General features: G+C 38.5%; 1 protein-coding gene across 1 annotated transcript in view; it reads right to left on the minus strand.

The window, feature by feature from the left end:
* Window positions 1-8,594: 8,594 nt before the first annotated feature.
* The window catches only part of JAM2 (junctional adhesion molecule 2), an 81,369-nt gene continuing 76,367 nt past the window's right edge, over window positions 8,595-13,596 (minus strand). The window contains exons 7-10 of the mRNA XM_049785583.1: window positions 13,077-13,184; window positions 12,932-12,958; window positions 11,128-11,143; window positions 8,595-8,658 (exon numbers count right to left, since the gene is read on the minus strand). Of these exons, the coding sequence (XP_049641540.1) occupies window positions 8,595-8,658; window positions 11,128-11,143; window positions 12,932-12,958; window positions 13,077-13,184 (215 nt within the window). The remainder of the gene's footprint in view (window positions 8,659-11,127; window positions 11,144-12,931; window positions 12,959-13,076; window positions 13,185-13,596) is intronic.

Raw genomic sequence — 13,596 nt, forward strand, 5'->3', positions numbered from 1 at the left:
TTATGTTTTACCCAAATAGTGGAAAATCTAGCAGTCATGTGCCACATCTGACCCTTACATATATTTCAGTAATGATGAATGGCTCAGTAGTTATTGGAAGACAACTGGAAAAAAAAATGTTCTGTTTTGTAATTTTGGGGCATACCTGGTCATATTCTGGCTCTGCACGTAGAATTATTCCTAGTGGTGCTCAGAGGACTGCATGGGATGTCAGGGATCAAACCCAAGCTGACAGCATGCAAGGCAAATTACTTACTACAATATTTCTCTGGCCCCTGGAACTCATAACTTTTTTAATTTTATTTTGGACCATACTTGGCGATGCTCAGGGTTACTTCCTGTTCTGCACTCATGAATCAATCCTAGAGGTGCTTGGCAGACTATATAGGGGATGCTGGGGCTGGAATCCCAGATCGGCTGGACACAAGGCAAGTGTCCTACCTGCTGTACTATCACTTCAGCCCCCAAGCAGTTCTATGCTTAGACATGTGTGTGAACTTGTGCAAGCACGTGCAGAACATGGTGAGCTCTGGGCTCTGCACATTGAAGCGTACATGTTTTTTTTTTTCACCACCCCCCCTGAAGTGTACATATTTTTTGTTTTTGTTTTTTTGGTCACACCCGGCAGCGCTCAGGGGTTACTCCTGGCTCTATGCTCAGAAATCGGCCCTGGCAGGCACAGGGGACCATATGGGATGCGGGATTCGAACCACTATCCTTCTGCATGAAAGGTAAATGCCTTACCTCCATGCTATCTCTCTGGCCCCAAGAAGTGTACATGTTTACTACTTGGACTATCTCCACTGGGGAATCACAATTTCCTTTCACCCAGAGATGTGCATGGAAGGCATATTGGTATGCCTTAATTGACACATCTACCACCCCACATCTGAAAAATTTAGTGTTCAATACAGTTTTAACTTTTGTTTTTGAGCCACACAGTGGTGCTTGGGTTACTCCTGGCTCTGTGTTCAGGTGTTTCTCCTCCCAGGCTCAAAGGATGCTGGTTGGTTCCGGGTTGTCCACATGCAGAGCAAACACTATGCTACAGTACTATCACTCCGGCCCCAGTTTTATCCTTTTGGGGGTGGGTTGGATCACACAGGGCAGCGCTCAAGGGTTACTCCTGGCTCTACGCTCAGAATTCACTTCCGGCAGACTCGGGGATCATATGGGATGCCAGGATTCAAAACATCGCCCTTCTGCATGCAAGGCAAACACCCTACCCCCGTTCTATTCCCCCCCCCCCCCAATTTTATTTTATTTTGTTTTGTTTTGTTTGGGTCACACCTGGCAGCACTCGGGTTACTCCTGGCTCTGCGCTCAGAAATCGCTCTGGCAGGCTCGGGGGACCATATGGGATGCCAGGATTCGAATCACTGTCCTTCTGCTTGCGAGGCAAATACCCTACCTCCATGCCATCTCTCTGGCCCCCAAATAAAATATAAAAGAAATTTTATATATATTTTATTTTATAAAACAAAACAATTTTTTTTTTTTTTTGGTTTTTAGGTCACACCCGGCTGTGCTCAGGAGTTACTCCTGGCTGTCTGCTCAGAAATAGCTCCTGGCAGGCACGGGGGACCATATGGGACACCGGGATTCGAACCAACTACCTTTGGTCCTGGATGGGCTGCTTGCAAGGCAAACACCGCTGTGCTATCTCTCCGGGCCCAACAATTTTATTCAGTGTTTGAGAGGTTGGCAAGAATTCAAACTGAGATAATGAGGTGCTAAATGTAACTAGCTACAGAGCTAGCTTTGCTTCTTTTTTTTTTTTTTTTTTTTTGTTTGTTTTTGTTTTTGGGCCACACCCGGCGGTGCTCAGGGGCTACTCCTGGCTGTCTGCTCAGAAATAGCACCTGGCAGGTACGGGGGACCATTGGTCCTGGATCGGCTGCTTGCAAGGCAAACGCCGCTGTGCTATCTCTCCGGGCCCTAGCTTTGCTTCTGATGGGTGTAGTTTCCTGGGTTTTCTCAAAGGGGGATGACTTATGCACTGTTAAATGAAGCTAAAATAGCCGAACAGATTTGGCTATTTTTATTATTGTAGATTTAATCAAATAAAACCACCTGTGAAATAAAGGAAGTTCTTTGCAAAGCTGCACTGAAAAAACAATTGTTCCACATTTAGTTTAAGCCAAACCCCCAAAGAGAAATAAATTTAGTTAAATGACCCCTGGAGATAGCTCAAAGGGATCAAGTGCATGCTTTGCAGTTGGGAGCTATGGGTTCAATCTCAGCACCACATTGTCCCTGGAGCACATTGGTGGGAACTCCCAAAACAGTTGGGTGTGCCCTGTCCCACCCATTCTTACTAGGGTAGCTAGCTGTCAATTTATCTTAATATTAAGTCCAAGGTCTAGGGATGTGGCTCAGTGGTAGCACACATGCTGATGGTGGCCCCCAAACTAAAAGATTAATCTAGTGATAATAGCAACAAAATATAAAAAACTTGCTATTAAGATCTATTCCAGAGCCTCATTTTTTTATGCAAATACAATTTCACTGCAGGGAAACAATAAGAATGCTCTAAGAACCATGATTGTGTTACCAATTTTTAGTGTTCAATTTCTTCAAATAAAAGCAGAAACAATTCTAGACAGGTAGTCTTTTATTAAATAAATTTTATTAAATAAAAGTTCAATCCTTCATGTGGAAGCAATCATTCTTCACATGATTTTATTTTTTATATACAGTATTTTCAGAGAATATCTTTTTGGCACAGTCAAGTTTGAACACTACAAAAAAATGAATCCTAGCCTGTTGATAAGACACTTTTTTTTAAATCTATTAATAGTGATTAAGTAAGGCACTATATATTTCCCCTTATTAGATGGAATCAGGTCACTTAAACTGAAGTAGATTTTGTGATTGATATGGATATGTGGATATGTCCCATCTCCCAGATGCACAGATGCCCTCGGCAGCCGGATGTAGCATTCCTCAAATTATGGCAAATCATTCAAAGCCTGAACAGTATCTAGCCTGACTTCTAACAAAAACTTTTTCATGCTTCATCACCAAAAGTTGGGAAACCATTGCTATGGCACAAAATACACTGTGCAGTGTTTTTGTAAATACAGTTTTATTGGAACACAAACACATTCATTTGTGGTCTATTCACATGTTGTCTGCTTTTGTGCTACAATGATAGAATTCAGTAGTTAGACTAGGTACCATAGAGTTTACTGACATAAAATTATCCATCTGTTTTAAATAAAGATAAATATTTCTCCATCTGGCCCTTTATTGCAGTTCTTAGAACCATCTGGTGAGAAGTAGCAAATGCTGTAAACAAGTGCAACCTAGGGGTGGTGGCAGACTGACACCGGGTATCTCCCCAGTAACTTAGTGAGTGCTGAGTTCTGTTCCGTGTCTCTTGGGAATTTTCTATGTATATTGGACATAAGCTTAGTTGGGGCTGGAGCAGTAGCACAGCAGGTAGGGATCTTGCCTTGCACCCTGCCAACCTGGGTTCAATTTCCATCCCATTTGGTCCCCTGAATACCCCCAGGAGTAATTCTTGAATGCAGAGACAGGTGCATCCCCCAAAGGCCCCCAAATAAAAACAGCAGCTTCATTGTATTCAGAATCATTGGAATAGGCCAGAATTAGATCGTGATAATTATCACTCTGGTACTAGCTGGAGGCCCTTGTGATATTTAATCACGGAGAAACCAGATGATTCAGTTCATTTTTCACGTTAATCATGGTTTTATTTTTGCTTGTTTGTTTGTTTGTTTGAGGACCACACCTGGCAGTGACGGTGCTCAGGGTTAATCCTGGCTCTGCGCTCAGAAATCGCTCCCTGCACCCTCAGGAAACCATATGGGATGCCAGGGATGGAACTCAGGTCCATCCCGGGTCATCTGCATGTAAGGCAAATGCCCTACCGCTGTGCTATGCTCAGGTCCCATTAATCATGGTTTCTCCTGCGGCCTCTATTGGTCAACAGGACTTTAAGTGTAGGAAGCTGCAGTAAACTTCTTGTTTCACTTGATAGAAAACCTTTCTTCCCTCTACATCTCCAGGCTCTACAAAATACAGGCTGGACAAACAACTGGTTATAAAGTAGAAGACTCAGATCAGCTCAGAATTTTCCAGCATCATTTTTAAAGATATGGCAAATGATCATTAAGGGAAAGGCCTATCTGGAGTGTCATGTACATAGATAGGCATCTGTGACACATTTTGGTGTCAAATCACTGATCTCAGAAAAAACCCACAGTAGTTTGATGTGAAATAAGAAACCTGGGTTTGTGTTTGACTCTCAAAGTTATATTTAATGAAATCATCAACATCAGGTTATTCGGTATTTTTCTTCATCTTGTTTTGCGTTGTCAGGAATAAAGGTCAACTCCAAGTTCAAATTATTGGGTAAAAGACTCCTATGATTTCCTTCAGAGTTAAGTGAGCAGCAGAATAATGATTATTTGCCAGGGGTGGGGAAAGGAGGAATTTGGCAGAATTGAGACCAGAAATTCCTTTTGCATTGGCCAGTTTTTCCTGAACCTTCTCAGTCTCCTGTACAGAGGTATATGCAGTTGACATTTTCCTGTTCTATGAACTACTTTTACAATCAATCATCTATATGTTTAGTAACTGTCTCTAGAAGTTAGAAAAATCTAATATTTCACTGATTTTAGAATATTATGAAGTATTTTAATTTCTTCAAACTGAGTCCAAACACAGATATAATACTATTTTAGATTTTGGCAGATTTGTAATAACCATGTCAAGGGATGTAGCAGTCATTAAAGTGATAATAAAATACCAATTTCTCTTCCTCGAGTATCTCTTTACAGATGTAAGACAAAACAGAATTTTAGATTTTTTTAATAACTCATGTAACAACTGTGGTTTTGGTATATCAAAGGTAGAATTCTTTTAAATTACAAAGGACTTTGTGTGCTTGAAATCCTAGGAAAGAAAAGAAAAACAACATTAAAATGTATTGTATTACTAATTTATATTTTTTATATTGATACCAGCATGCACCATGAGTAGCTCATCTTTGGATGTGGTTTAACTGGTATCAATTATAGAGCCTGGAGCTGGAGTGATAGCACAGTGGTAGGGAGTTTGCCTTGCATGTGACCAACCCAGGATAGACCTGGGTTCGATTCCTGACATCCCATGGTTCCCTGAGCCCGCCAGGAGTGATTTCTGAGTGATGAGCCAGGAGTAACTCGAGTGCCACCAGTCTGCCCCTTCCTCCAAATTACAGAACTCGTGTCAACATGTTAAAGATAATATAGTCACATAAATATCAATATCATCCACTGATAATCTTAACGACATAAACTAGAATAGGTTTATTTTTATTGTAGGGAAATAGCATACTTTAAGGAATTAAATAACTTAAATACTAAAGGTCAAGTCTGACATATGTGGTGTTAGAGTTCAAACCTGGGCTGTCTGTTTCTGTCAAACACAGTACCCTGTACTATCATTTTGGTCCTTGAGTTAATTCTTTTGGTTTGTGTGTTGGTTATTTGGGGGTGGCCATATCCAGCAGTGCTCAGAAATCACTCCTGGCAGGCTCAGAGGATCATTTGGGCTCAAATGTGGGTTGGCTGCATGCAAGGCAAATGCCCTACCAGCTGTGCTATCACTGCTGCCCTGAGTTAATGCCTTTTGATGACCCATTATTCTTCCTTTCTTAGTTCAAAATTATATATTAACCTCATTTGATCAATTCTCACTGAGAACTCCTTTCCCACCATATAAACAATGAAATGTAGTCAATAACCCAATATTATAATTGTGTGATATGTATGCATATATATCAATGGGATAGTACACAGCCAGAGAGAAAAAAATGAAATCATGCACTTTGCTGCAACATGGATGCAACTGGAGATATTAGGTTGAGCAAAATCAGCCAGAGGGAAAAGAACAAATACAAGATAATTCTACTCATTTGTGGAATAGAAGGGCAAGGGAAGAGGAAATAGACAGTATCAAATGTTAACAACTCCTCGCTCCTGAATTATAATAGGGGTATTTACAAAGCTGGCTGGCAGTAAATCCAAGTGTAACTTGTAGAGGGCCTGGACACTCTGGTGGTGGTGAGGTTGTGATTTGGTAACTATATATAAAGACCAAAAGAGTTGATCTCTTTACATGTTACCTTAACTCTAATAATACATTTGTTAAAGTGGTGTTTCCCATTAAAAATGGGTACTACAACAGGCCGGGGAGATAGCACAGCGGCGTTTGCTTTGCAAGCAGCCGATCCAGGACCAAAGGGTTCTTTACATGACTGAAACCCAAACACAATCATGTATGTAATCAAGGTGTTTAAATAAAAAAAAAGACAGATATAAATTGGCATATTAAAAAAATAAATAAAAAATAAAAAAAATAGAAAAAAAAAGAAGAAGCCTTCCTCTTCATTATCCCACCACATATGTGTAAAAAGAAAAAAAAATCTTTAATATCTTTCTGAAGAACTACAAACCCTAAGCTTTGCCTGAATACTTAGATCTGCAAAATAATGCAAAATGTTTAAAAAGTAAATCTAAACCATCTGAGATGATTTTTTAAAACATGTTTTCAAAGATTTCTGAAATGCCCCCTTCAAGGATGAAAGGGTATTTCATTTCCCTGAATTTGGAGGAGATCCCAGATTACCAAACCGGAAGTGAGCTGTTCAATTAGCTGCCAAGAATCAGGATATGTGGGGTCCCTGATGTAATTCTATGGAATGATGCTTTCATTTCCTGTTCAATAAAGTGAAGCTGGTAAGACAGACCCAAGGACACTAAGGAGGTTGATTAATGAGAATCTCCTGGCATGGGAATGCCCCATTACTTTGCAAAGGCCAGACCACTCTACCATGCCACCCCAGATAAAGCACTGAAATTAAAATCAGGTCAGTTCAGACATTACCCAAAGTATATGGAAAAACTATCACATCTACAATGTCAATTCATTTTCTGCCCTATTTCCTAAATAGGTCCATTCTATAGGTAAGTCAGAATACTCACAATTTCAGTCACTGGTGTAGCTTCTGTTTGAGAACTCTTCCTGTTTATGGAATATAAAAGACAATATTTACTACATTTTAAATGCCCATTATAAAGTACATATCCTTTTCATTAATGCTATTTTATCCATGTTTTTAGTTTTCTCAGCAGAAAGATGAACAGTTATCTTAGCAAGGTAGAAAAATGCCTGAAATCCTAGTGGAATTTCTTATATATATATATATATAGACAATATTTAGAGAAAAGGCCATGAAATAAGATAATGGTGTGGGTGAAGCCCTGTATATCTGGTAACTAACCTAAAGAAAAACTTACTGAAGGCTTTTGTGGCATTTGACACAAAAACATTTTTCAAGATCTAATCATTTTTAATTCATCAACTTGATAGTCTTGAACTTATCAATCACTTGAATTAATAAACCTTTTAAATAATTAAACATTTAGAAAGCTCAATCATTATAATCTTAACTTTTATATTTTTCCTTGGAAAGGAAATTTTACCAGGTGATTATGATTTTGATCATCTGTGATGTGCTAAGTTCTGTCATCCTCACTATCCACAAAATCAGTATGAAAGACCCAATCACCTGGCTCTCAAAATATGACTGGATTTGAAGGTAGTGTTATTCAAGGTAGCCAGACTCTGGAAACAACCAACATGCCCTTCAACAGATGAATGGCTAACGAAAATGTGGTATATATACACAATGGAATATTATGCAGCCGTCAGGAGAGATGAAGTCATGAAATTTTCCTATACATGGATGTACAAGGAATCTACTATGCTGAGTAAAATAAGTCTGAGGGAGAGAGAGACACACACACAGAATAGTCTAATTCATCTATAGGTTTTAAGAAAAATAAAAGACATTGAAATAATTCCCAGAGATGAGGGCCGAAAGACCAGCTCAAGTTATGAAGCTCACCACAAAGAGGGGTGAGTGCAGTTAGAGAAATAACTACGCTAAGAACTATCTTAACAATGTCAGTGAGTGAGGGATATAGAAAGCCTATCTCAAATACAGGCAGGGATGGGAGAGGGAGGAGTTGGGGATATGGAGATGGGAGAGCCATCTGGAACACCCTCTCTCACAACCCTTAGAAGGAACCAGAACTTCTCTCATATTACCTTGGGCTTGCATCCCTTGAAACTGAGAAAACGCATTTCTGGCTTTTTTTTTTCCAGTTTGTTTTATGTATGTGTATCTTAGAACCAACTCAGTAGTGCTTAGAGTACTATGAGGTGCTGGGATTCAAACCTGGACTTCAGCATCAAAGTCTTGTCCTTTGAGCTATCTCTACAGCTTAGTTAATTTGAATTTAATTACCTGTGACACTGTCAAAGTAGCCCTAGATAACTACTACAACATCTGGTTCATCATTCAATATTACTTCCCTCGCCACAATGCCAGTCTTTCCTCATATAGAAGATGATGCCTCTCCTCTGCTTAGACCCTTCAATTACTTCTCATATCACTAAACATAAGTCAGAAACTTTACTATCATTTGGGGACAGATGAGGGTTCACCATGCTGTCCTACCCTGATTCTCTGAACTTCTTTTTACTGCTAGGATAATCTGAATAACTGGAAGTTTATCTTAGACTTGTACTGAGGCATGAGGCTCAAAGATGAGCAAGTCTGGGAAGAGACCATCGATGAATCTGTCATCAGAAGACACAGGAGATAACAAAGTATATGAAGCCACACAGTTGAGAGGAGAGAGATGCCAATGTTGAGACTAGTATTTCCATAAAGAGGAGAATTCCACAACGATGATGCTTGATACTGTATTGTGATCTTATCCAGTTATTCTGCAGCAAATTCCTAAATGTTTATTTCTCTTTAAGACAGTCCACTGGACTCTAAGATAGATGCAGCAACCTACTGATGGTCTCTTCTTGGAATTCAAATATCAGACTTTCAAAATCATATACCTACCAAAACTTACTCTAATGAAAATCTTCCACACTTTTAGTCAATTTAACTCTGGTATTCTCAAAGCCTTAGACCCAATTTGCATTTCTCTCTCTCTCTTCTTTTTCTCTACATTCCTACATTCAACAAAACAGCAAAACTGTTACATATATTATCCCAAACCCTATCACTTGTTTTGCCCCTATATTATTATTTTTTTGCTTTGATTTTGGCCTACACCTGGTGGTGCTCAGAGGCTACTCCTGGCTCAGTGCTTAAGATCTTTTCCAGCAGTGCTCAAGGGATTATGTGGTACTAGGAAGTGACCCTGTTCCTCAACATGCAAAAGATGTTCTGTAGCTCACTGGGCAATCTGGCCCTTCTGTCATTTCTGCCCATTTCCATGAGTACTGTTTTCATGTCTCCTATACTTTTCCCTATTTTCTGTCTCCTCACCTTTTGTCATCTTATAGTTTCTTCTCAATAGAATTTACAGTGAGAGATTCAGCTGGTGTGCGACCCAATTCTGCATGAACTAACCCAATGACATACCCTAAAATCAGAAATGGCCCAGCTCCTTGACTTAATTGTATCAAACTTCCAAGCCACCAATTTGTCTCAGATATATAAATATATATATGAAGATATATAAAGATATATAAATCTGTGGCCACATGACACCGTAATATTTTATAGTAGTGTCAGTCAATTTCTATCACAGGAAATCTGATGGGAAAGTTATACAGAAATCTACATTTGGTGAGCCTCAACAGTAACAGAGGGCTTACCTAACACCAACCATAGCCCAGAAAATCCTTAAGCACTGACTTTAGTAACACCATGGAGAGATAGAACAATTATTTCAAATTGTTCCTTTTTGATCGAAGTTTTGATAATTGCATTTGTCTTTGTGTTGTACCAAACAAAATGAAGTCAGTTGATTTGTGCCTGCAAGGGGGCAGACTATGGGGATGAGTGGGAGATTGGAGACACTGGGGAAGGGATGGTCACACTGGTGGTGGAATTGATATTTGAGCATTTAATGCCTGAAATGACAGTTTTATAAACAGCTTTGTAAATGATACTGTTATCATTAAAAAAAAAGGGAAAATATTTTTTAAAAATCAGAAGGCAAGATTTTAGGTAATTTAAGAAAAACCGACAGTGTGCTATTACTCATCTCAAAGTCTTCCAATGATCCCATCTTAATCAAAGACAAACCCTTCAAATTGCCTAGAAGTAGATTTGTTTCATCTAGACTCACACTTCTCTGTTCTTATCCCTATCTCCAGTTTCCTTACTCTCCTCACTCAACACTGAGCCTTTTGATTTTTCTTCACATACCTCAGACATGCCTGGCTTCATTTGTTTTTTTCCATTTGTGTTTTCTCTCTCATCTTGAACATTTCCTATAAAAATATTCACGATTTCCTTCTTCTATCCATCAGGACATTCTCAAATGTCATATATCATCAAAGCCCTCTAGCCACTCTATATCAAGCAATCTTCCTGATGTATTCCTAATTCACTTACTGTTTTATTGTTCTAGGTAAATACCATACTTGGCATACTACTAGTTTACTTTCTACGTATTTGCTAATGTAAGCTTCACTGAACTGAAGGATTGGGGGCTTGTTTTGTTCAATGGATTATCAGTCTCTAGAACCTGGTTGAGCACAGAATTAACATTAAAAGGTGATGGCCAAGCTGAGTATTATTAGGAAATGTTCAGTGTAAAAAAATACAGCACATATAATTAGAGAGAGAGAGAGAGAGAGAGAGAGAGAGAGAGAGAGAGAGAGAGAGAGAGAGCGCACTGGGCCAGAGCAATAGTGCAGCTGTAGGGTGTTTGCCTTGCATGCAGCCAACTGGGATGGACCCAAGTTCGATTCCCAGCATCCCATATGGTCCCTGAGCCTGCCAGGAGCAATTTATGAGCCAGAAGTAACTCCTGAGCACTACCAGATGTGGCCCACCCCTCAAAAAGGCAGTACTCTGGAAATACTTAAAAAGCTGAATCAGAGACTATTACTTCTCTAGGTAATTAAACATCACTGATGGAGTGATATAAGGCATGAGATGGCATGCATTTGTAATAAACCTGTGACACTCCCCATAGGATGCAACTTTTCACCAGTGACTGAAAATAGATGATAAAGTGAGAGAGAACTGATATTGGGGGAAAGCATGCATTGGAAAAAAAATTATATACTTACTGATAGGAGGTTTCTTCTATAAAAGAATAAGTATACATCATTAATGCAAGAGTTAATAATGTATAGTACAGGCTCATAAAAAGTAATATTTTTAGCGTAGTTCTTTCAGTTTTGATACTAAATCAAGAGTTGGCAAACTTTCTGTCCAGGTAACAAATATTTTGATCATTGTGGACCAAGAGGTAAACATCAAGGCTATATAATACATGAACTTAGGAAGGGAAACATACTTTTTACTGAAGTTTTATTAATAGAATTAAAATATAATAATAGGTAAAATGTATTGTTATGATAACCAAAGTCTTGTAATGAAAGTCTACAACTCAAATGGATTCACTTTTAAAGGATCAAGTTTATTATCAACTAGATTGCAAATGTTTGTCAGCAGAATATTTTGATCTTATGTAAAAGCATGTGTTTGGCCAGAACAGGTCCTCAATTTCTAGTTTGCCGACTCTTGTACCACATACAAGTCAAAAATAAAGTTCTCTTAGATACGTTTTCTACTATATGGAAACAGAAGTAAAATTATTATCTGGTTAACAACCAGTATATAACTCAAATTTTAACTTACTATTATAAATAAAATCTATCAAGTTTCCACTTAAACTCTCAAAACTTTTTTGTGAGTATGTACACAGATAACAAGCATTTTGAATTAGTAATTTTATGTCTGTATTTTCACTGATAACCAGCAGAGGGCCTCAGTCAGATTCTATTTATAAAATCACTTTATACTTGTGTAAAATAGATTTTAGTATCATACTACAGAAAAACTAGTACTCTTAATTCAAAAGACAGTTACTTTTAAGTAATTGTGAAACTCTTTAAAAGTATTATTATGGGGCCCGGAGAGATAGCACAGCGGCGTTTGCCTTGCAAGCAGCCGATCCAGGACCAAAGGTGGTTGGTTCGAATCCCGGTGTCCCATATGGTCCCCCGTGCCTGCCAGGAGCTATTTCTGAGCAGACAGCCAGGAGTAACCCCTGAGCATTGCCAGGTGTGGCCCAAAAACAAAACAAAACAAAACAAAAGTATTATTATGGAAACACTTTATAAAAGCATGCTTATGGAAGCTAAATAACCTCCTTTTACATTTGAGCATGGAATGTTCAAACCCAAATTTTAAAATTAAACTCACTATAAAACGGTATCTTTAAAATGTGTTCATTTTAAAATGCATTTACTATTTATAGCATTAAAATTCTACTCTATAAACTACATTCTCAGTGGACTGTAGTTTTGATCTATCAGATAATTTTTAAAATTAAAGTAAAAAGTGCATTAAAACAATAAAACCTAATTAAAAATGTCATCCATTTTCATGAAACCTATGAATGGTTTGGAATGGGATTTGAAATTATAAGAGGTCTCAATTCAAGGAACTAAAATCCTTGTTTAGAAGCAGCTCTGTTTTCTTTTTCTTTCTTTTTTTCTGGTTTTCAATGAAGTAATTCTTGCATAAATTCAATTACTTTGTAGTTAGATTATCATAAATTATTACTACATTTGACATTCAATATTTGACTGCCCAATGCATCTGAACAAGTCACAGAATTTTTTAGTGAGAACTTAATATAAAGGCAGAAACCAACTTATATCTGGAAATACACAATTCAATTTCTATGTAAAAGGAGGTTTAATACATGTAAATATGCTATAAATATCCATCCTCAATGGTAACGCTGAAGAAGGCTGCCCTAGGCCACTCTTGGACTCTTCTTAGATTTTGTGACGTTTTCTGGAAGGTTTCGATGAGGCAGCTGTGCCTTTCCTAAGGATGCCAAGGTTCTTCAAGACTCACCTGCATAATCTTCGTTGTCACTTTCTACTGCAGAAAAAGTAATGAAAGATATTCTCCAGAATTTGTTAGACATTATTCAGAGTGTTTCAAGAGCAAACTATCAGCATAGGAAGTTGTCTAGCCAAGAAAGGTGGGATTTACTTACTTGAGAAATATCCTTTCCTCTGACCGTAGCACACACCCATGCCACATACAGAAATCATCAAGACCACAACTACGACAGCTGCTATGATGCCACTTAGGTTGAGATCATCTGGAATGTGAAATAAACCTCACATGAACTTATGTCAGTGCAGGCAGCCTTCTGAAGAAAGTCCCAATAGTTCACTTAGTTGTACCATGAACATGAAGTTTCATGCTTTTGAAGTCTGTCCTAACTCACAATATGTGGTTTAAAATTGATTAAGGAGCAATTTTTGAGCGCATGGCCAGGAGTAGGCCCTGAATATCACTGAGTATGTCCCCAAAACAAAACAAACAAACAAGCAAGCAAAAATTGATTAAGGGGGCCAGAGATAGGAGAGTAAGTAGGGTGCTTGCATGGCAAGTGGCTGACCTGGGCTTGATCTCTGGAACCCCGTATGGTCCCCTAAGCCCTGAGTACTGCCAGATGTGGAAGAAAATGGAAAATAATGACTGAATTATGTTTTTAAAGAATTCTACAT

Source organism: Suncus etruscus, chromosome 13 (assembly GCF_024139225.1).
Source record: "Suncus etruscus isolate mSunEtr1 chromosome 13, mSunEtr1.pri.cur, whole genome shotgun sequence".
In the NCBI taxonomy this organism is placed as follows: domain Eukaryota; kingdom Metazoa; phylum Chordata; class Mammalia; order Eulipotyphla; family Soricidae; genus Suncus; species Suncus etruscus.